General features: G+C 44.5%; 1 protein-coding gene across 16 annotated transcripts in view; it reads right to left on the reverse strand.

Annotated features, from left to right (window-relative positions):
* PPP2R2B (protein phosphatase 2 regulatory subunit Bbeta) overlaps positions 1-25293 on the reverse strand; it is a 439287-nt gene that overhangs the window by 31509 nt on the left and 382485 nt on the right. For all 16 annotated transcript variants that reach the window (XM_072826368.1, XM_072826371.1, XM_072826380.1 and 13 more), the window contains 2 exons: positions 21309-21486; positions 7126-7290 (listed from right to left, as the gene is read on the reverse strand). In XM_072826368.1, coding sequence (XP_072682469.1) covers positions 7126-7290; positions 21309-21486 — 343 coding nt within the window. The remainder of the gene's footprint in view (positions 1-7125; positions 7291-21308; positions 21487-25293) is intronic.

The following is a 25293-nucleotide window of genomic DNA, read 5'->3' on the forward strand; positions in this document are numbered from 1 at the left end:
TCTCATGAATAAATGTTCTTTTTAAAAAAGAGATGAGCACGTTCAATTGTATATTGGTGTGTTCCCCGTGACCCCTGACTCCCTGCTGGCAATATGAGTTCCATCAAGGCAGGAGTGAGTATGTGCTGAATAAATCTTAACTGAATAAGAGACTTCTGGTGTCCTGGTTAAGGAGTACACATCTGGATCAAACCCCAGCTCTGTCACTGGGGAGCATTTGGTATTCTGCCACAAAAAGGAACATTTGGTGGCCATCAGAGTATTGTCTCCCCTCTTCATCATCTGTAAAACGTGACTCATGGGGCAGCCCGGGTGGCTCAGTGGTTTAGTGCCCCCTTCAGCCCAGGATGTGATCCTGGAGACCTGGGATTGAGTCCCACGTCAGGCTCCCTGCATGGAGCCTGCTTCTGCCTCTGCCTGTGTCTCTGCCTCTCTGTCTCTCTCATAAATAAATAAATAAAATTAAAAAAAATGTGACTCATGATGGTATGCGCCTCAGAGGCTGTCAGGAGGGCTGAATGAGCTCACCCCTTGGCCTACTTTCTAGACATCATAAAACGTTCTAGAAGTTAGCTGTGATAATGGCCTCTGACATTACTATATCTATGGCCATTGCTGCCGCTGTTCCTGTTCCCATTTTTTTTTAAAGATTTATTTATTTGATGGGGGCGGGGGTGTGTGTGGTGGAGAGCACAAGCAGGGGGAGCAGCAGGCAGAGGGAAAGGGAGAAGTAGGCTCTGTGCTGAGCAGGGAGCCAGGGAGCCCGACGCAGGGCTCGATCCCTGGACTCCAGGATCATGACCTGAGCCGAAGGGACAGGCTTAACGAACCGAGCCACTCAGGTGCTCCTCCTGTTTCCACTCTTAAAAGACACGTGTGGAAAGGAAGCAGGATCGCACCAGCATCCCAGCCGAATCTGACACGGAGCTCCCACAGGCCGGGCACTGCTCTAAGGCTTCACCTGTAAGGTGTGCACTCCCACTGGCCCTAGTTTATAGACGAGGAAGCTGAGGCACAGAGGGGTTAAGGAACCTGTTCCAGGTCACGCAGTTAGGCCATGGGCACAGACTACAATGGATACCGGACTGACGTCCCTCCCTGACACTGGCCCTGTCTCTGAGCTCCTGCACTACTGTCAGTCTAGGCCGGAAGAAGGGAAGAAACAAAGCAAAACGTTCTAGCCTGTGCGGACAGGGAATGCTCTGGACCGAACGTTTGTGCCCCTCGCCCTGGGCCAAGGTCACATGTCGAATCCTCCTGCCCCCCGCCCCAGTGGGACAGCATCTGTAAGGGGGGTCCTCGGGGGGGTGATTAGGTCTCAAGAGTGGGGCCCTCATGAATGAGAAGAGAGCCCACTGAACGCTCCCTCACCCCTCCCACCATGTGAGGACACAGCACTATGACACTGTCTAGGAACCAAGAGGCGGGTCCTCACCACACACTGAGTCTGTCTGGGCCTTGGTCTTGGACTTGCCAGCCTCTGGGATAAGAGAAATAGATGCATGTTGTTTAAGCTTCCCACTCTGTGTTCTCTCCCGGCCTCCTGGATGGATGAGAACAAGGAGCATCCTGCTGGGCTCTGCACTGCCTCGCCCACCCCAGTACCTAAGGCAGGTGTGAGCAGCCAAGTCAAAGGGTGTGTGTGTGTGTGTGTGTGTGCGCGCACGTGTGCGCACGCAGGGAACCCTATGTTTCCACCCCGGAGCCAAGGCACCCAGCAGGGTTTGCTTGTTATTCACGGACTTCAAATCAGGGAAGTAAAAATACGACGCTGGGGGGAGTGTGGAAGACAGGCAAGGTGCCTGCCTCTCAGGAGTCTGACCTCACCCCTTTCACCCGGGCCTGCCAGCCTCCATCTATACCCGCTCTCCTCACATTGCTGCACTTCCTCCCTCTTTAACTGCATCCACAGGTTAGTGGCAGGTTCAGTCTCTAGGGCCCTTCAGGGGAAACCACCGCCCCTACCGCCCCCTGCCTTCTCTGTTTCCATTTGAGGATTTCACCTGCTGCTCTTCTCACCCACAGCAGCAAGAGAGCCTGGGATGCACACCTGGCACTGCTGCTTCCAGGGCCAGTGCTCTTGATTATTTTCCTGTCTCCTGTTATGCGCTGAATTGTGTCCCTTGCTGCCCAAATTCTTATGTTGAAGCCCAACCCCCAGTATGTCAGACTGTAACTGTACCTGGAGGGAGGGTCTTTAAAGAGGTAGGTAAATTAAAATGAGGTCAGTAGGGTGGACCCTAATCCCATATGACTGGTGTCCTTAACAGAAGGGGAGTTTGAGATGTAGACATGTGCCGAGGGAAGATGATGTGAGGACACAGGGAGAAGACAGTCGTCAGTAAGCCAGGGAGAAAGGCCTAGAACAGAAGGCCTTTCTGCATGGCATTCAGAAGAAGTGAACCCAGCTAATGCTCTGATATGGGACTTGTGGTGCCAGAACTGTGAGATAATTAGGTTTGGTTAAGCCACCCGTTGGTGGTGCTTTGCTACAGCAACTCTAGTAAATGAACACACCCTCCTTCACCTGTCACTTCCCATCTGCCTGCTTTTCCACCACAGAGATCCAGTGAAGCCCTACATGTAGCTGGCACTACACTAAGTATTGGTAATTCAGTGGTTGGTAAGATAAAGTCCCTGCCATCAAGGAGATTACATTCTAGGTGGGGGGGGGGGACACAGAAAGAAAAGAAAACATCTAGAGACGAATGCTACAAAAAAATAAATAAAACAGGGTAATGGGATATAAACAGGGTGCAAATGAAGTAAACAGGGAATTCCTCTCTGAGGAAGTGAGATTCTCCCAGAGACCTAAAAAAACAAGAACAGTCCAGACAAGCAGGAACACGCTGGGAGAGCATTCCAGGCCGAGGAACAGCCTGTGCAAAGGTCCTGAGGCAGGTCTGAGTGCATTAGAGGAGCAGGCCGCGTGTGGCCAGACTATGGGGAGCTGAGGTTGGAGAGGTGGGCAGGGACCAGATTCATGCAGCACCCTGGGAAAGAGGTCAGATGTAATTTCTCTTTTATTTCCTAGGTTGTCATTCATCCGACCTGGGCCAGTGTCTTCACTCACCTGCCAACAGTCATGCACTGGGAAGGGAAAGCACGGTGCAGCACAGCCAACTGCTATTGTTCTAGGCATTAAAATCTCAAACTGCGAACGCAACCCTTGTCACTGCTGCCAGAAGGGATAGGAAAAAAAAATAGAGAGATGAAGGAGAGCATCATCCCTTCCAACCCCTGCTGAGTATGCAGAGTGAGGGACATATGGAAATTAATATATGCAGCCCCGATCACACGGCTCTGCTCGGCATTTTGATTAAACGCCGACGGTTATTAAATACTCTCCTTCTCAGAGCTCATCTCCGAAAGCCAATGTTGCTTTTCATCTTGAACTCTGATGAACTGTCTCAATTCTGTTCACACACCTCGGCTGCGCCGTCGCCCACCGAAGGCTGGCGTTTGAGGAGGATGGAGAAAATCAATATGAAATGTCAGGCGAGAGGTCAGAGCGAGCCCGTTTCCCAAGCCGGCAGGAGCCAGGGCCGCCGCCGCCGCCACCGAACAAAGGGGGATGTGCATCGAAGAAGGTGGGCACTTCGGACGAGTCAGGAAAATGCATTTTGTTCGCTTCTTAATTAGATTAGGAGGCTGGCACTGGCAATTCAGAGCAGCGCTGTGGCCGGGGTGGGGATGGAGCGTGGGAGGCAGGGCTGGGGGGGCGGGGGGGTGGCCCTTGGGGCCTTCCTGGGGACCGTCCCCAGGCTCTGCCTCTCTAGGGCTGTGTGACCCAGGCCCCTGGGGGGCACCTGGGGGTGTGGGCCCCATGACTCTTCCTGGGTCTCTTGTCGAGGGTCAGGTCACAGCTCGGAGGTGACCGCCTGGGGGGCAGGCTCCTTGTCGCACTCCCTCGCAGCACCATGAGCCTCTCCTACCTTATTACGGTTGCAATGTCCTGTTTGCCATTCCCTGATGAATGGGTCTTTCTTTCTTCAACCTGCCTGGGCCGTGGGGTGCCTAGATATTTGGTCAAGCATTATTCTAGGTGTTTCTCTGAAAGTGTGTCTGGATGACTTGAACATTTAAATTGATAGACTGAGTGAAGCAGATTGCCCTCCCAAATGTGGGTGGGGCTCATCCAATCAGTCAAAGGTCTGAACAGAACAAAAGGCCAACCCTCCCCAAATAAGAAGAAATTCTTTCGCCGGACCGCTTTGAGCTGGGACGTTCATTTTTATTTCCCCCTGGATTCATACTTGAACTGAAAATACTGGCTCTTCCCGGATCATGAGCCTGCTGGCCTTTGGATTAAAATTATACCATTAGCTCTCCTGGGTCTGAGGTCTTGGACTTGGACTGCAAATATACCATTGGCTCTGTGGGGCTCCTGCTGCACCACTGTGGATCTTGGGACTTGTTGGCCTCTGTAATTCCATGAGCCAAATACTTCTAATAAATCTCTCTCTCATATGCACACATGTATATGTCTGTCTGTCTATCCATCCACCTCCTATTGGTTCTGCTTGTCTGCAGAACCCTCACTGACAGAGATAGGATGCTCCATGCGGAGGAAACCAGGTATGTCCTCCGCCTGGCAAAGTACCTGATGTATTAGTATGTGCTCAACAAAAACAACTAAAACAAATGAATAATGGGGCTTCATGTCATGGGAAAAGAGTTAAGGCTGTAGCACTGCACCCCAGCTGCAGGCCCGGTTTGGCGGAGTTCAGGTCTTCTGTGGGAACTACTGCTGCCACTTACTGTCCCCTGTGTGTCCAGCAGACACCAGGTTCTTAGGCACACGTTGGCATCTCCTTCCAGTGAACAGTCGGCCCGATGAAGCCGTTCCGATGAATTTTACTTTCAGGGGAGGAACTTGGGGCTCAAAAGGATTAAATAACTTGCCCGAGGTCACACAGAACTGAAGGTCAGAGCGCAGTTCCAATTCCAAAGCTTCTGCTCCAAACCTTTCTGGTTCTGGGAGTTCCTTTTCCCACCCCGAGCTCCGGGTTCATCAAACCTCCCAGTGAGCTTTATTCTTCAGTACCTGGGTCTGCCACCCAGGGCTGTGAGCACACTGGAGTTCCTCGCGCCACCTCCAGCATCCACCTTGGTCAGGGGACCTACCAGCCAGTTCTGGCTTCACTCACCAGAGAAACCTGCCCCCCCACTTCAGGCTGCTCAGGGCACCCCACACAGAGCAGCTCCCCAACTGACCCCCAAGCCTTGACTCTGCCCCACTGTGGCTCTCACCAGTCCCTGTTTCACATGCCACTTATGTCAACCTTCAGGCATTCATGCATTTATTGAACAAGTATTTACTGAGCACCTACTTATGTGCCAGGCATTGGCAATGTGGTGTGAGCAGAACAGATTTAGTGCTTATCCTCAGAGGGTTTGTGTTCTGGAGGGGAAGGGTGGTGAGCAATGAGTATCTACGCGCGATGAAGGCCAACCTCTGATACTGCTTACGTCACCGTAGTTATTTAAAAAACAAATGTCCCTTTTCCTCTTCTCTTCCTTCTGATTTCCATCCTGAATGTCCTTTGTCTTGAGACCAAAGCAATATTTTCTACTTCTCCTTTCTTTCTTCTCACTGCCACTGTGTTAATCTTCCATAAACCATAAATTCTATCACTCTATTCTCCAGCCAAACGATCTCAAATTACTCTCCACATGTTAGGGACTGTTTTTCTCAAACTGGGGCACATGTACATATCTGAGGAGGAGTAGGAGGAGGAGGAGATGGTGATGCACCAGGCAGTGCAGAAAGCCATAGGATAAACACTCTCTTTTGGGAACACCAATTTTGCTTGAAATCTGGGAGTAGGGTAGAAATGTAATTATTTAATTAAACTGAAAATAGACATTTTATGGGAGTAAAATGCAAAATCCATGCAAAATCTTAAGATGGAGAAGTAAGACTTCAAAGAACATCTGTTATGGTTGGCACTTCCCCAGGGTCTCAGGTCTCACCTACTGTTTTGTTTGTGCTGGTGGACCTGGCTGAGCCCACGGGAGAGGGTGGGCTGCTACTGGGCTCCCTTCCTCCACCACAGCTAGGCCCTCCTGGTCTACCCCAGTACTCACTGTTGGGGCCAGCAGGCTTCACCTGCTCAGGGAGCTCGTGGAGCCTTTGGCTTTTAAGCACTCAGTCCCCACTAGTTGGGAGCTACTTCTCTCCAACAATGCCTAGAAAACCATCATGACTGTGGCTGGTGAGTCCAGTTGCTCTTTATTTAACCCATCCTCTTCCTCTGAAGCTTTTCTCTAGTGCACACTACGGCCACGGGCATTTCTAAAGTTCTGGTCCCAAAGCCACCACCTCTCCAGGAGGGTACTAACCACTTCCTACAGGTGCTTTTTTTTTTTTTTTTTTCTAATTGACATATAATTGAAATATGACATTATATAAGTTTCAAATATACAACATAATGATTTGATATATGTATATACCACAAAATAATCACCAATAAGCCTAGTTAACATTCATTCCCACACAGAGTTACAAGTTCTTTTTCTGGCGAAGAGAACTTTTAAGATGTGGTCTAGCAACTCTTAAACATGCAGGAGAGCTTTATTAACTTAGTCACCATTTCCAGTTGCCATTTGTGATTGCCTGTATACTCTCAGCCTCTCACACAGTCCAGGAGGCCCTGTTACCACCAAGATCTGTCCAGAACCCGCCAGCCCCTCTCCACTGGCACACCAGCACCCCTGTCCAGGCCACACTCATCCCCAGATCGCCTGCCAGCACATTGCAATGATCCCCTAACTGGTCTCCCTTCAGGGAACTCTGCAGATTCATTCTCTCTATGGCAGCAAGAGTGATGTTAAAACACAATTCGGATCATGCCACAATGTGATGTGACAGGGTCTCATTCACCTCTGGATTACATGCCTTAAGCGAACACTTGTGGAATTGAACATGAGGGTTCCTATGTACCCACACACCAGATGTGGCACGGATTCTGAGTCAGGCCAACACCTGGACTTTGCTGCCAGGGGATGTCAGGTGGGGAAGGAGATCCAAATCCTCTAGGTTCTCCCCTCCTCCTCCTGCAGGTCAGGGGCCTGGCCTGCCCACCCCATCACCCCATCCACTGTGCACAGCTTGCTACTCACATTTGCTGTGCCTGTCACACAAGGCCGACGCCCTCATGTCACACAGCCGGATTGTCCCTTTGCTGCTGCTGTACACGAAGCTGTTGCAGTGATGCGGGTGGAACTCGGCTGCTGTGATCACCTCCGTGAGCTCCTCCATGTTGGCCGGCTTAATGTCGACGATATCTGGCACAGGTGAGTCAAGGACGGGACCAGGACCGGGGGCAGAAGCTCAGGGGTGATGAGTAGCGGCACTGCCTAGTTTAAGGGTAACCTGTGAGCATCTACCACACACAGGGAATCTTCACGGTAACCTTGCAAGCAAATGAGGCAGGGCTTACTGGTCTTGGCAGATGAGGCCGAGGGATGCCCAGGTCTGAGGCATCATTAGAACTCAGGTCTCCCTGGCCTCTTTTGAGTATTTCATCCTCCACCACATAGGGAACCCGTCTCATCGCCCATCAAAGTTGTCTGCTCATGCATTCAGGCTAAAATGTGCCAAGCCACAGAGACAACAGTGGTGAAGAAGCTAGCCCCATTCCAACTAAATGATTCAGTTCACTTGAAACTTTCCCCCGATTAGGCTGATAAATGATACCCACAGTAGATTGTGAATCCTCTTCCACGAAATCCCTGAGATCTTCTTTAATAACACGCTGGTGAGAGTAAGAATAGCTGCTGCTACCATTTTGTGAGCACTGACCATAGGCCCATTGTTTGCAAAGCAGATCAGTACTTTAGTGCAGTTAATCCTTAGAACAGCTCTGTAACCTGTCCTTTTCTTATTCCCTCCAGGGATGGAGATGGGGGCCTGCCCTGTGTCACAAGGCTGGAGAAGCAGCACCAGGATTTCCTCCCAGGGGCCAAACTTGTGCTTTTGAGTAATTATGCAAAATGTCTCTCATCGAAGACACTACGGAGGACCTCAAGCTTCCATAAGCTGTGATTTGCCTTAAGAGCTTGGGTGGGAGTTTAAGCACCAGAAAAAAAGCCCTCCAGTTGGATGGTGGGACAGTTTCAGCCTCCCATGGAATAGACCTTTGTTTTATCATCTGTTTTTTCTTCCTCAGTATTTTCCTTTCTGATCAAGAATGATTATACCTCCATTTTCAAAGACCTCGTCCTTAATTACTGAAACGGATCATTTGGCCTTTTAATTGTGGAGATGCCTCAGTGGATGTAAGGACTTTCAGGAGGATGTCTGGCATGTGGGAGGGAACGAGTCTGTGCTACCCTGGAGTTTGGGGGACCTGCGTGCAGGGTAGGAAGCACCTGTCTGAGGCTGTGATGCTGAGGACCCGAAACTTCCTGCAAAGAAACGGGCCTCGTGATGTGGGTGCTGTTACACAGGAAAGCTGACCAAAGTGATTCCCACTTTCCCAAGACTTCATCACTTTTGAGCCAGCTTTCTGATTGGGCCCCATGTATATATCAATAGGTGGTATTCGCTTAACATTGTCCTTCTGGTCGGCTTAAATCAACTCTGTTTCCTAGCCTTGTCTAAGCTGTAACCCACTATTCATAAAACTGTGGGTTTAACGAGCTGGTTACATTTTAAATAATATGCATGAAATAAATGCATACCAATTAAAATAAAAATGTTTACGTCTGTGCCAGGAGCTTGTATATCCCATTTGGGGAAACAGTGCAATGATTCAACAAGAAGTAACTTAACACAGACTCTGTTATTAGGTGGGGATGGATGTTTCATAAAGTTAGTAACACAGTCCCCCTCTTTTTAGAGTATACATAAGGGGGGCACCTGGGTGGCTCAGTGGTTCAGGTCGTGATCCTGGGGTCCTGGGATCCAGTCTCACAGCGGGCTCCCCGCAGGGAGCCTGCTTCTCCCTCTATGTCTCTGCCTCTCATGAATAAATAAATAAAATCTTTAAAAAAAAGAGTATATATATGGTACAAATAAATGTGCTTGTATTTTTAGTCATACCAGCATCAACATAAGCATCTGTTACCACACACCACCTAAGCTCCAGCACACAATCTGGTGCAATAATGGCTCTGTACTTGGTTTTGCCTCTTTCCCCTTCAATGATCTGTTATAAGTCCTGTCGTGGCTTTCCAAAATTAGTCTGAGACTGAACTAACACTGCATTTTACTACAATTTGCCCCACCAAACTCAGATGCAAATATCACTTGGGTCTGCAGAGCATGTAGGTCCCCTGGATTCACAAAATACTACCTTTCAACTCAACTGCTGCCCGAGTTATAAATATGATTGCAGTTAGCACCACATGCTGGGGGGCAGGAGGCTGTGTCCCCTAGGATGTTCCAAGCTGCACCTCTGATGTTCTCTCCAGCTCCCTGACCTATACCCTGGGCTTGGTGTCCACACCACGGGATGGGGTGAGCAGAGGTTAGTGTTCAGCTGCCGTCAGATCTCATCGCCCTCCAGAAAGAGCTTCCATACCCTACCGTGCCAGTGAGCATGTTTCTCTTTTCCTAAAATAGGGCAAGAAAATCTGGTGTCAGCTTTCTCAACCTCTACCAGTAGAGCTCTAAAAACAAGCTTAACTGGAAAGGATCTTTGCTGTGTGGGAGGGGGAGGTGCCGCATCTACTATTTCTTTCTTACCTAAAAATAAAGCCCCAAAGTCAGAATGTGTGAAAATGAAGTGCTTAAAGATATCTATGAAAGCAGGAAGGAACATCGCCCAGCATCTAGAACAGCATCACGGGGATGTGCGCACAGAATCTGCTGAGGGCTGCTTCCCCTGGATCCATGCTCCCTCCCTCTCACCCCCAAGCTGGACTTTTTTGAGCCTCCCCATCATCTCTCATCCTCAAGCATCACCCCTTTGACTAGTATGTCTGACTCTACGCGGTTCAGAGATGATTCAAATCCTCTCTTTAATAACTGCGAAGGACAAGAGAATAATAACCAATAGTTCATGTTTACCAAGTGCCACACATTGTCCCATTTGACCTTCATCTCAGCCCTATGCGATCAATACTATGAACAGGCCTATTCTCCAGTGGAAGAAGCAGTAACTGAGGTGAATTCATCAAGGTCACAGGACTAGGAAGAGGAGGAGCTGGGATTCCAACCCAGTCTGTCTGGCTTCAGAGCCTGGGTTCTTGACCACATGCTACTCTCCCTCCCCTGAGGAAAGGCCCTTCCAGAGACAGCCATTCTGAGTGCAGTCATTCTGGCTCTCTCGAAACAACCTCTGGCTAATCTGAGAGGGCAGCCTCTGTTCTTTTAATTCACCGACCACCCTGGTGGCTGCATTTTTTGAAATCAGAATTTGGACATAGCATCTCAGGATTTCTGCATCCTAGGATGTGATAATTACTTTTCTCTTTTTTGAACCACGAACTGGAACAGAAACATACGGAATTTCTTGAACTGTTAACCGATGGAGGATTTGCTGAGTTCTAAGAACATTTGGGACGAGACTGAGACTAATAACTAAAAATTCAATGGCTTATGGGGATGATGGGACAGGGTATTTCACATCTACATCATCCAGAAACCCAGTCCTCTCCTCTGACTCTGTTCTAAAGGGAGATGCACACCTTCAGCATATGTGGTTTTGCCCTTCATGTCAGGAGGAAAAGAGAAGAGAGATAACCAGTGAATGGCTCCCTGTATTATCTTGAAAACAGAATGATGCATTTTGACAGTCAATTTTCTCCTCCCTATGCTTTAGAGCTCTCTATCCAAATTCTTTCCCTGTTGTCCCAAAGAACTAAATGGCAAAAGCAAAACATAGCACTGGATTCACGGCTAATATACAAGGCAGACAGCCAACAGATTGCTATTAAATTAACCCTGGGGCTTGACAGATCTGTTCTTCCTGACCCCAACTGCTTATGGCATTCCTTATTAATGCTGAGCCCAGACAAATTACCTCTACTAACAAAAGGGGTTAATTTGCTTCTCTGTTGGGACTCTGGAGGCAGCTTTGAGGACAGGAGGGGGCACAGTTAGTTTGGCAGCTGAGCTCCATGCTTGGAAGGCAGAAGGAGGGAAGGTGAGGGCATCACTGTGCCAGGCAGGGCCTAAGGCATCATTTAAAATAATAATTGAAGACACTGGGAGGTCACCCCTTAAGGGATTGGCTTCAAACAAATAAGAAGCCAGAGCCATAAATTACATCACCAGTGGGGTGAGGGAATGGAGAGGGTAATGGCAGGATGCTAAGGGGTAGCACAGGAGCCATTCAAAAGTCATTTCCCTAATCTCCAATTTAGAAAAAGCTTTCTATGAAAAAAAAAAGTCTACTGCAATGTGATAAAAGAGATTGACAATAACCTGTGTATAAAGAAATAGGGAAATGATTAAAATTTGATCTACCTCAATAAATTGTTTCTGAAATGGAAATTCCAAGTCCATTAAAAACCATGAAATATTGTATCTATAGCATGATCACAATGTCATTTAAAACTTACACTCTGAAAATGATGAGCTAAAAGGCAAATTACTAAATGTTAGTAATGGTTCTGTCTGGGTGAGGATAGGGATTTTCAATTATTAGTTAACATTTTTACAATTTCTTTTGATCATGTTGTCTTACAGGACAGAAAAAGACAAGGTATTTTCACTTCTTTCTATCTATATACAGCCAGTAAAATACAAAATATATATACAGTCTGACCAGAATCATGTAAAAAATGAGAGAGAGGGAAAGACAATAGAGAATGGAAGGAAATATGGTTAATACCTTACAGGGATTAGTTGGAGGGTCAGCATGTAAGTCACCCTTTAGTAACTCTAGCTTACAAAGGGTGATTTACCTTTACCATTGGTTCATTCATTCCTCCATGTAAATCCACAAATGTTAACAAAGAACCTGCTAGTACTTTTCTGGGTACAGGGGATACAGTCATGACCAAAACGGACCAAAAATCCTCCTGATCTGTGGAGCCTATATCCTAGCAGGGCATATGGTCACTAAGCATGGCAGATAAATATAATATATAATAGACTAGATGGTAATAACTGCTAAGCAGAAAAATAAAGCAGCGATGAGAGAGAGAAATGATATATGTGTGTGTATATCCTGGACTGAACAGGAGAAGGCTTTCTGGATAAATAGAGTTAAGATTTTTTCCCCTTTTATTATTTATTTACTTTTCTGAGTCCTTATAGTTCAATTAGCTAGCGCGATGTTAAAATGGTGATGCTATTCCCCTGTATATACACCAAAACTAGGTGGGGAGATTACAGATGATTCTATATATCTCCACGATAAGTGCTTATTTTTAAACAATAAACAAAAAAAAAATAGTTTCCTTGTGTTAGAACCACCTATGAGAGAGTTGAGAGACCAGGAGCCTCATCAACATGGGTAAAGTTCAAGATAATACTGTGATAAATAGGGATCCCTGGTGGCTCAGCGGTTCAGTGCCTGTCTTTGGCCCAGGGCGTGATCCTGAGTCCTGCATCGGGCTCCCGGCATGGAGCCTGCTTCTCCCTCTGCCTGTGTCTCTGCCTCTCTCTATCATGAATAAATAAAATCTTAAAAAAAATACTGTGATAAATATCATGATTGTAACAAAACTGGGTCAGGAGATTGGGATTCAATTCTGATTCCAAGTCTGTTTTGCTTGGAAAATGTGGGCAAGTCATTTTCTCTCTCTGGGTTTCGATTTTTTAGCCTTTGAATGGGTATAATCCTATTTACCTCGATAACCTCTGAGAATTGTGATTATGAAATAATTTCACGAGACAATTATTAAAGGCTTTATGGTAGCCTGGATAATCCCATCTCTCACTCTCTCTCTCAAAAAAAAAAAAAAAAAAAAAAAAGCATCTAGTTTTCCCCAGATAGCTTTATATGTTTCAGTTTTGTGGGCTTTTAAAGGTGATATCCTTGTACACTTGTCTTTATCAGTGCCGATTCTGACAATATTTTTTGTTTTGTTTTGTTTTCTTTCTAAGCCCTGCCAATCAAGGGCAGGAAAGCCAAAAAGGAAGCCTTTCAGCAGGCCAGGCTGGAAATCTACGTTCGCCTGGGAAAGACACCCATGTTCAGGAGCAGTAAGTTTTTCATGTAGCTGTACTTAGAGTCTGCCAATACTGAAGGTGGAGAACAGCCTATCTTGGCCCTGAGAACTACCCGCATTAGAGTTGGATTTCCTTTTAGGAGACATGAATTGCTTTGAGGGCTTTTTCCCCCTTTCCAAAGTCTGAATGAAATCTTTGGATATTAAGTACTGATTACAAAGCATCCAGATCTTATTAGCTGAACGGATGTGTTACTTGATGATAAGACACTGGCAATCTCTGAAGAGGACTCCAAGGGATATTCTTCTTTTAAGAGCTTAAAAAAAGCCAATGTGCAAATATTTATGGAGGGTTTGCCAATTGCTAGGCTCAATATGAGAGACCGACAAAGAGACATATGGTGCCATATTAGTTACTGCTTTAAGTATGTCCTGAGCTACAGAAGACACAGGGCTGAGATGAAATTCATGATTTGGGTTGGGGGAGGGCACTTGAAAATCTCATAACCACAGACTCTTTCCTATTTTATTCGTGTGACAGAGAGCTTGAATTCCACCATTAGGAAACACCAGTATTTTCTTCAAAGGTCAGTTCAGATGTTACTTTCTTTATGACTCATTCTAGCCAAATTTCTTTCATGATTCTCCCTTTCTTGTGTAACCATAGCACCTTGAATACACCTAACACTTAATACATATTATTATAATCAATTGAGTAATTTGAGATGGTGTGATAGGGTATATTTTACTGGAGTATGGAGTATGAAAGACTGAATCTCCAAGTCTGGACTAGTTACATAATCATGAAAGCCTTTAAATTTGTTAACTCATCTACAAAAAGGCAGACAACTACAAAGGATGATGTGTAGATTATACCTGGTGCTTAATACAGGCTCCAAAAATTGTTAGTCTCATCTTCCCTAGTATGTTGACATGTCTGTCTTCCTCTGTCCATATACTTGCTTTGCTGGTTTTGTGATATGTTAACTTGGTTAGGCTGAATCCTTAAGAGTTCCCTTACTAGGATGTCTCTGGTTATGGTGGGGTAACATGGGCTCAGGAAAGTTGAAGGACAGAAGAGAGGAAGCATGTATCACACACACATCTTCTCCTTTCACTTATTCAATCAAACACAAATCCAGGTGTTTCTGTAAGGGAATCTGCAATTCTACAGATGTGATTAAAGGCCCCCACAGGTTGACTTCAAGTTAACCAAAGGAAGATTCTCTTTGGTGGGCCTGAATTAATCAAGTTGAAGACCTATAAAGGAAAGCTTAGGCCCTCCCTGAGGAAGAGGCTCTCTCTTCCTGACTGCCATGTGTGGACAAGCTTCAAATCATCCTGTGCTCTTCCAGCTTACTTGTGATTTTCCATTTCTGACTAAGTGCCTAACAGACCCTGACTTGCTTGGCCAGCCTCACAACTGCAAGTCTAGTTCATTAGAGTAAGTCAGTCTCTCTCCTTCTCCCTCCTCTCCTGCCTTTCCCTCTCTCTGTAGACAGATGGACAGACAGACACACACATGCAAAGAGCACACACACATACAGTGCTCCTGCAAGAGTTTTGCTTTTTGCTTGAACTCTAGCTGATACATCTAAGCTTCAGATTACAAGAACCATAATACCAGGGATGGAGTTTTATTCAAATGGCATTCCAGTACACATAGTAAGTGTTCAATAAATGTTTATGGATTTTACTTTAATTCATTGTGACTTAGCAGCATTCTCTAGGCATAGTTTTTTTTTTAATGCAGAAAATCCATCATAGGTCAATAATAGGTCAAGATGCCAGGCCTGGATACTGTAAATCGTTTAGCTTGTGGTTTTCTTAGGAAAGAACGGGATCCAGGCAACAAGATTAGAAGAACAGGGGGATGGGGAAATGTTACAGATAATAATAGCTACTATTTATTAAGCTTTCTCCCTGTGCCAGGTACTTGGCTAAGAAATCAACACTATGATCTCATTTAATACCCACAACAACCTTACAAGATAGATGTTATTATTATCTCCATTAACCGATGAAGAAATGGGAGGGTCAGAAGATGTTAACAACTTGTCAAGGTCACACAGATTTTAGGAGAAAAAACTGGATTCAAATCCAGTGAATCTAACTCCAGAGTCGAACTACTAAGCTAACTATTAAGCATTCCTAACTACTATGCTATACTGCTCTGAGGAAGCTCAAAAAGCCCCAGAAGCCTACCTAGTTGCATTCTTGCCCTCTGCCCTGACAACATGAAGTCCAAAGGGCTTTCCTCATGTAGAGGGAAATCCCTCATCTCATAAATCCCTAGGTAGGACAGATACGGAGGGTCAGCATCCTCACAAGCAAAGCACCAGGCCTTCGAAAACCCACCAAGGCAGCACTTATTATGGGAAGGAGGAGGCTGCCCTGGCACATGTGGGCCAATGTGCTGGAGGTGTCACTGGAATGCTCTCCTTTTACACCAAATGCCAGTCTCAACTTGATATGTACACTTGTGGATGGAAGCCAGAGCAGCAACAAGGGAGACAGACTTGTATCAGGCCCCACAGTTTGCTTCAAAGTCTGTCTGGCAGAAAGAATCCCACCAGAATAAAAGGCAGGCCGCTGTCCATGGTACTACAGAGAGACAGAAGCCAAGAGCTGAGGTTATACAGTCCCCTGATCAGGGAATAAAGTCCAAAAAGGCCTCAGCTCAGTTGACAAATGAAGCTGATACACAGGGATGCTAAGACCAAGGCCAATGATGAAACACACCAGGAGTCCAGATGTCTTCTCTCAGAGAAATCCTGTCTCATGCCCAGAGACTTACAGAGTTCTGTAAGATGTGGCTTCTGCTGACCTTTTCAGTCTTGCTTATACTATGCTCCACCAGAATGTGTAAAGCTTACACATTCTCTGGGTTCCAGTCACAGTGGCCTTTTTAGATTTCCTCCAACATTGTTTTATTACCTTCTGCCACATGCCCTTTGTACATGCTAGACCAATCTCTCCACACCTCTTTCCCAACTTAGCTCATATTCTTTTTCTTTCAGATCTCAACTCAATAATCAGTTCCTCTGCAAAGTCTTCTTTTATTCCTAGTTTCTATCAGATTTGAAAAAAGAAGCATTCACACAAATGTATTTCCTTTCCTCACAGGGCTTTCCTCTGTTTATATGTTCATTAATGTGATTATTTGATGAATGTCATTCTGAAAGCAGAAAGTTTCTTTTCGCTTCTATATCTCCATGGCCTCAGTACAGTGCTTGACACAAACTAGGTACTCGGTATACAGTTATTGAGGGCTGTATAATATTTACTTTTACTTGATAGTAGCCTATTAATAGGTCCCATATTGGACTAGGTAAAAGTCCAGATTTAACTCATTCTCCTCCTTGAGAAAAGAATTCAAAAGATTCTAAGTGTACCATAGAAAACTAGTTTGAAAAGTTAGGACTGCTTCTAGCCCTAGAATATCACTAATCTAGAAATGGGTTATTATTGTCCAAAAGTAGTTAACCCATTAAGGCCAAAGTCTGACCACTTTAAGACAGAACCTGTTACATCAGATAAGGACAGACTGGCTATGGAGGGAAAGGAGAGGACTCAATCTGATCTAGTGTTAAATACAAGGCCCCGGACCTCAGAGATCCTGCAAATATGTGGTCTAGGGTATAATGAGCAATGTCTTAAAAAGAGCATCCAACTGCAAAGCCAAAGGAGGAGTCTAGAATTGAGAAGATGACCCAGGTAATGAGTTCAGTAGAATAGAAACCACCATACTAACATCTAACTTTTTTAGTTTCCTTGTCCTTTCCATGATAATCAAGCTTCTTTTGAAATCTGTTTATCATTTATTTAGCAGGGTACTGGCCTAACCATATATGTGTGTGTATGTGTGTGTGTGTGTGTGTGTGTGTGTGTATATATATATATATACATATATACACACACACATATGTATATAAAGAGACATAGATGGATATATTTTATATACAGTTGACCCTTGAACAGTGTGGGGACTAGGGCCAGTGATCCTTGTGCAGTCAATAATCCACATATAACTTTTGGCTCCCTTAAATCTTTGTAATTAATACTTCAATGTTGACCAGAAATCTTACTGATGAGATAAGTTAACACAAATTTTGTATGCTATATATAATATATACACTGTAGTCTTACAATAAAACATTATTGGAAAAGAAATTATTGTCTAATAAAGAAAATTCATTATTGCATTTACTGAAAAAAATCTGCGTGTAAGTGGACCCACATAGTTCAAAACATGCTGTCCAAGGGTCAATTGTATGTATAACATTTATCCACATATACATATTAAAGATATAAATATATTTTATATATGTGGATAATCATATATATAAACATATTTTTAAAAATTCTCACAATCCTCTTTGGTAAAACTCCTCTCTAAAGATCAAGTAACAGAGGGTTGGTTAAATTAAGAACCTTATTAAAGCTTACACATCCAGCAAGTGGTAGAGCTGAGTGTGAACTTCAGTCTTTAAGATGTTCAGAACTTCTAGAACTTTTAGAACTCCAAAGCCTGCATTTTCAATCATAATGCCAGTGTCATACCAAATGCCAGGCAGTGGAAGTCATGACTTTATTATTTAACCACACTGCAAGACCACTTGTCTTACTATTTACTTTTCTTTACATAAACTTACTTTATAATTTAAGTGGATTTTTCAGTATCTATGAAATTGCCAGACTGATATGATAGTTGTCTTTTTTAGTATTATTATGAATATCTAATTATGAAAATGAAAAAAATCCACATAGTGCTTAGAAGTACCTTGATTACCACCCAGTGGTACTTATACCACGTTCTGGGAACCCCACATTATTCTATCCTGCACCATGTTTTTCAGCCACATTATAAAAATGGCGCTAAACAATGTTTGATTTAATAAGACCTGTTGGTGTTTTTTTGAGGGTGTTTTGAAAGATGGCCGCTTCCTACCCCAGAGGTGGCTGTACTTCAGTGACAAGAGGCAAAAAGGTCCCAGTTTGTACAGTCAGCTCAGTGCTTAAGGCACTAGTTGAAAAGAACTATATAGATATCAGTGATCATCATTCTCATGATGACAATGATTATTTTACATATGGCTGCTTTAAGGGTGAATGGCACAGTCTCATTTGTATGCCAGCATCTGGCAGACTGTCACACATCTGCAGAATATAACCTAAATTGTGCTATTAATATTTCCCCTTTGCATTTTCCCCAAGGCATCTGTCTCCCCAAAGGCCTAAAGAAACCACCCGCCTCCATCTTGAAGGCCTGGAGGCAAATCCAGAAAACATGTCACCTAGACTGGGGACAGCAGATGCTCAGAGTGACAGCAGCTGAGTCTGAGCAGATTTCTGGTTCTTGGAAAAGATGTAAAGGGAGAAAGGGCACCACAACCCACACTCATTCTATTAGCAGCTGTACTTCCAGGCAAAATCTGTAGGCAGGCTCTCTGAGGCTCAGACAGCATGTAGAATCCACTGTGCAATCAATAACAGATGCCAGTCATGGTCCTGAGGGTCAGGTCCTAGTACCTCCATCACTGCCATTACTTGCTTAAAGCTCCTTTCCTTAGAATGCCTTGGCAAACCAGAAAAACAGACTCTTCAGTACAGAGAACAAACTGAAGGTTATCAAAGGGGAGGAGGGGTAGGGGATGGGTGAAATAGGTGATGGAAGCTTAAGGAGGGCACTTGTTGGGAAGAGCACTGGGTGTGGTATGGAAGTACTGAATCACTCACTATATTGTGCACCTGACGCTAATATAACACTATGTTAGCTAACTGGAATTTAAATAAAAACTTAAAAAAAAAAGAAGGCTTGGGCAACCATCAAGTACTCTTCTATGGTAGAGACTAGCTAGCTATGTAGCAATACCATGTCAATTTCTTTTTACATGCACAGCTACACTACATTTCCCAGCCTGCTCTGTAGTTAGAAGTCGCCATGTGACTGACCAATGGAATTCATGCTATTTTAGGGCCTGGCCCAAAAGAGCCTCCAGTATGTGGTTCTCTACAATCTTTCCTTTTGCTGTCCTGACTGCAGGTAAGCCTGGTGAGAGTGGGGAGCTGCAAAATGGAAGGACCTATTTCTCTGGTTCACTGTTTGGAGGAGGTTGCTTTCTAGTGGGGATCATCACAATGGACTTTATAACAGAAATTATTTTTTATGTGTTTGAACCACTATGATGTCTGTTTTTATCAAAACATTCAGAGCTTTACTATAACCCATGTACTCTTACAGTGAAATTTCTGGGTTAAATTTCATGATCACTGGGATGCCTGGGTGGCTCAGTCGGTTAAGCATCCAACTCTTAGTTTCAGCTCAGGTCATGATCTCAGGGTTGTGAGATCGAGCTCCTGTATCAGGCTCCATGCTCAGCAGAGATTCTGCTTGGAATTCACCCTCTATCTCTGCCCCTGCCCCAGCTCATGCTCTCTCTCTTTCCCTCTCTCTCTCTCAAATAAATAAATAAATCTTAAAGAATTTCATGATTAAATGTCTACTAGAGAGTTCCACTTCAGCAACCTATCATACTTCAAACTTGACTTGTCCAACCAAAATGGTATTTTCTATCTCAGAATGTTCTAGGTACTAGAGTATAGGAACAGATCATACAAAGTCCTTCTCTCATAGAATTTACACCTGAATATGGGGAAATCCAAAATACACACACAAAATTTCAAATAGTGATGTGTGCTGTGATGATAAGAATGATAGAGGGCTATTTGGGGGCTACTTGGCAGTTAATGGGAAAGGACCTCTGAGGAGGCAATGTTAGATTGAAGTCTGAATGCTGAACATGTAGTTAGTCATGTGAATTTCGGGGACAAAGTATCCCAGAAAGACGGAACAGCAAACATAAAGAAGAGACATGAGATCAAGGTTTATCCAGGAACAGAAAAGAGGTGAGTTGGCTGAAGTAGAGAGAATCCTGGAGAGTGCTATGACTGGATATCAAAGAGGGAGGCAGGGCCCAGATCATGTAGAACCTTGTAGCTCAAGGTAAAGAAATTGGATTTTATCCTAAATCCATTGGGGAGTTATTAGAATGTTTTAAGCTGGGGAAGAATGATAACTTAGATACTGAAGGTATCTGAAAGGTCCACTCTGACTGTTATGGGAACATGAACTATGTAGAAGATCAAGAAAAAAAGGGAGACTAAGCAGGAGATTATTGCAGTCACACAGATGAAGGGACAGCGGCCTATGCTAGTGTAGGGTGGTAGGAGTGGAGAGGGAGAGCAAGGGGTGGCTTTGAGATATATTTCAGAGTAAGCACTAGAGGGCTCATAGATTGGGTCAGGAGTAGGGAGGCTGGTGAGTGAGAGAAAAAAAATACTGACTCCCAGGTCAGGTGCTTAGCTGCATGGGTAGAGAAATCATTACCCGAGAATGGGCATTCAAATGAAGAGTCAGGTTTGTGGTGGGATGGACCACAGGATAGGTAGTGAATAAATGACCCATCTATATTATGAAACGGGGTCTTTATAACGGGATTAAGATGTGGGCTCAAATACTCATTTAACAATTTTCTTGATGTCACTGGATTTTAGCTAAATAGGGGATAGTAATATTTATATCAGGGGGTTGTTATATCAAATGTACCTTTGGTGTATGAAGACTAGAAGGAAGCATGATAGGGATGTGAGGATTGCTAATAAAGTTTGGTTTATTGATCTGGATGCTGGTTAAACAGGTGTGCCCTGTGGAAAGCCATCAGGCTGTAAAATTATGATATGTGCACTTCTCAAAATGAGGTTCTATGTATGGTGGTGCTTAGAATTCAATAAATGGCAGCCAGTATTATTTTCACTATGTTGACAGAATGAAAACCCTCTCATGTGTACCTGTGGTCCATGCTGCCCATACAGACCATTTATAAATCCTTTCACAAGAGGAAGGAACCCTAACTGAATTCTGGGGTCTTATATCATAGTGGATAAAGTTGCAACTGACTTTAATTCATGACACGCAAATGACTTTGTGTAAACGAACTGATGCAGAGTTCCAACCCAGAGGTAGTCCTGGACTACTACTTCAGTAAGTCAATACTTCTCTAAGTTTGTTAGGATGAAGGATGGATGCCAACATAGTTTACAAGGGAACAGTTCACCACAAGTGCTAGGAGTTGTGGTTGTGATTGCTTCTTTCTCTTCTACTTCCCCCCAAGCCTGCTCACACCTGAATACTTATGATTCAAATTAACTGGTTATTGGCCCCCAGTAAAGGATACTAAAACTTTGATTGGTTATTTCAAAGTTCCATAGGTTAATCCTCAGGTCATCAGCTGACATATAGGTTTCGTAGTCGCTGTTGACTGATATAGAGTTGATGTGATATGTGTGTGCGTTGGCAAATACTCTTCGCGGGGTGGCCTCCACCATCAAGTCCATGGGTCTCAGGACAGGCACCTGGGATGGAAGAGAAACAAATCACTTCAGAATCAAAGCTCTTCATGAGGGAAAAAGTATGCATGTTGATGTCTTTTATCATCACACACAAAATCATAATCACATTCAAAAACTTGAATTTAGAGAAGCCTGAAAACTATCAGAAGACTGATAAATCACATGTTCCTGTTTCCTCTCTCCCTTTTAGTTTTATTTTTTTTCCTTCTACTCCTTTCAGGTTTACTTCTTTCTCAAAAGCTGTCACCATCACTTAGCCCTCATGGGCAATTTCATCTTTTATAGATTCTAAGCTTTCTTCGTGGCCCCTCTAGGTGGCCTCATCCTGGGGGAACTGAACTTAGAATCTACTGTGTGGTCATTAGCTTTCTGAGCTGTTGTTCCAAGCTGCTTGCTTGTTTGTTTTCAACATGAAGTATAGTTTAAAAAGGAAGTTGTGGGCAAATTTTAGAAATATGTAGTTCAACTTTGATCTAAATTTATACTTCAGGGCTTAGGAGGTCTAGACGCCATCCTGGCTTTTTCTTCAATCTTCACGGGGATTTTGGGAAAATATATAACCACCCAAGATTCTAATAGCCCAAATTTAGCCATTAATATAGACGGCACTCATTGACATCCTGTTTTACCTGGAAAAATCTTGGTTTATACCTGTTGTCTTTGTGTACCAACTACAAAATACCTACTTTCACAACAAAACTGTCCTAGTCTGGACAATAAAGTATGTGGTCATCTTACTGATATATAAGGTGTACTCAGTGATTATTTGTTGAATGAGTAAATAAGAATATTCGAGCAAATGTTTTCTTTCCTGTGGGTCAAAGAATCAGGCCGTTAAATCGATTCCCACACATGAAGCTCTTCCTGCCAAATATGAACAAAGATTCATCACTCTTCTGACTCCCTCTTTGAATTCAAGGGCACTTCTGACTACACCTGGGCCAACTGGCTCCTGAGAAAGTGAGAAAGAACACCAATGCCTGACAGGGGATAGACTAAAAGCAAAACAAAACAAACACAAACACAAAACACCAGATGTGGTCCTTAACCAACAGCTATTTCCCTTTCAAAAAAGTCATATTTTGCAACTGAGCAGATTTGCTGACTGATTTGCTTCCAGGTGGTCAATGAAGACTTTAATTTCTGGATTTGTTTCAACCCAGGGGGTGAGGGGAAGAGGACAGAAGCAAAGGTTACATTCTGTGAAGTGTACTCACTTCAACAGTATAACCTTTTACAAAACAGAATTCTCCCAGTTTGGTCTTGAAGGAGCTTAGGTCCCTCACACTTTTGAGAGAGTTTTAAAATTGAATAAATAATTCAGGGAATCAGAGTCCTATGTAGCTGTGGTGCTATATATCCTGGAAGGCAGAGGTGGCTTTCAATGTGGATATAGGAAGAACCAGGTATCCTCTGAACACCAGGAAAGGGAGGGGAAGGAAAGTCTTTGTGAGACTTCCACTCCAATTATGGATAATGGTTTTAGAGCATAAGCTCGGGGATGGCAAGAACTGGAAGACCTGGGTTCTCGTCACAGATTCACGACAAACCTAAAGGCTGTGTAACCATGGGTGGTTAACCTGTCCCTTCTGGGTTCTCAGGATACTATCTGAAAGTTATCAGGAAGGGGGGTTGGGATCTGTGGAGATAATATGCCATTTGGTTCACCCTTCTTCTCACCCTTTCAGAAACTTTTATTGGGCTCTATACAAGGTCCTGGGGCAGTGGTTGAGCATTTGACTGCAAGATCCTGGGGGATACAAGTAGTGAGCAAAACCAGACAGTTCCTGCCTTCATCCAGCTGGTCTAGATGGAGGAGGTAGACACGAAGTCATATCATAATAAAATACAGTAAGTGCCGCAAAGGAGAGGATATCATGCAAAGGGGGGATTTAACATGATCAGGGAGGCCCAGGGAGCCATTGCTGAGAAAGTATGGGATGGATGACTGCAAGGGATGAGAGAGGTTTGCTGGTGGTCCAGGAGAAGCCACAGGAAGTCCTGTTGGCACTGGGAAACCTGTTTTGAGCTCTGCTACCTCAGGGTGGGTGCAGAGGAAGCACAGATAGCCCTCATAAGCTCCAGGTGGGATGTTCCTTTATGACAGACTACAAAAGCGTGGCATGTGTTGTTGAAAACACACAGCATAGTCACCCTGATTCAAATACCAGGAACACCTACAACACCTAATTGAGGCTTCTAGAGGCAGCCTAAGTACAAAACTCGATGACTACCACTACAGTTGTCATCAGTAATACTGTCGATGCCATAAATACTACTGCTGGTTTATTTGGGGAGGGAAGAATGTTCCAGTTGGAGAAAATAGCATGTGCAAAGGTCCTAGAGTGGGGGTAGGGCCAAGAATGAAGGGCTGATAGGTCAATGTGGGTGAAACAGAGAAAGTGATGGAAACCATGGTAAGAGCCAAAGTAACAGGGTAGGTCAGAGGCAAGCCCCCCCCCCAAAGATTTTTGCCATTATTGTTAAGGAAATGGGCAGAAATAAAAAGATCTCCAATGATTGTGATACGATTAAAGTTTTGAGATCATTCCTGATGTACAGTGGAGAATAAGAGGCTAAATGAAGCAAAAATTTGGAAAGAAAGGTGATACCATCAAAGAGTACATCTGAGTCAAGGCTTTGTAATGGATAAAAAAATATTACTCTGCTTTTGGGAACTCTCCCCACAAATATTTCTTAGGCATTTACTCCTCTGGGTCATTCTTTATACTTCTGCTAGTATAAAGTATTTATTACCTCTGCTAATTCTTTCAACAGCTCTGTGAAATAGGTATGAGTGTAAGTACTTTTACAGAGACAAAGGTCAGGCTCAGAGAGGCGAAGTCACTGCCTAGGGTTGCCCAGCAATAGGAGGCCGTAGGAGTTATGAGGCATCGTCGGATTTTAATACCAGAGCCTACCTGACTGTAAAGCTGTGCTCCTTCCACTGTCTCACACTACACTCTTATATCATACATGGCGGGAAGTGATAAATGCTCCATATGTCACATGAATAAGCTGGCAGAAGTATTTATGGCATCGACAGTATTACTGATGACAACTGTAGTGGTAGTCATCGAGTTTTGTACTTAGGCTGCCTCTAGAATCCTCAATTAGGTGTTGTAGGTGTTCCTGGTATTTGAATCAGGGTGACTATGCTGTGTGCTTTCAACAACACATGCCACGCTTTTATAGTCTGTCATAAAGGAACACCCCACCTGGAGCTTATGAGGGCTATCTGTGCTTCCTCTGCACCCACCCCGAGGTAGCAGAACTCAAAACAGGCTTCCCAGTGCCACAGAAGAAATGCAATCTGCAAGGACTTCCTGTGGCTTCTCCTAAACCCTTCCCTGAACATCCTTCCTTACTGCGCGTTGTCTGCAGAGGCTTCCCATGGCTGTGGTGACAGGGAGGGAGCGTGACAGCCAGGATCAAGAGGCATTACAAAGTGGGAACTGCCAGCCCAGAGCATTAGCTTAACGTGACGGGCCTGCCTGCTAATTCAGTCTGACATATTCCATGATGTACCACTTAATGGGGAAGGCTCCATGGAGGTGTCTGGGGAGGGAGCCACTAATGCGTTACCCAGATAAGGCGGAAGGATGAATGTCATCCATGGTATTCCAGCACCATTCTCTTGCCCAGGTCAAGGCCTGTCCACTGCCTAGTGATGCCCTTCCCAGAAAGGAAGAAGGAGATTCAATCTGGACAGCATGACTGGCCAGGAAGCCCTATTGGGACTCTGTGTGTTATTTGCTCTGGCTACATACTGTCTTCAGGGCTAGACAGGGAGAAGAGTAGGACACAATG

The sequence above is a fragment of the Canis lupus genome, chromosome 5 (assembly GCF_048164855.1).
Source record: "Canis lupus baileyi chromosome 5, mCanLup2.hap1, whole genome shotgun sequence".
In the NCBI taxonomy this organism is placed as follows: domain Eukaryota; kingdom Metazoa; phylum Chordata; class Mammalia; order Carnivora; family Canidae; genus Canis; species Canis lupus.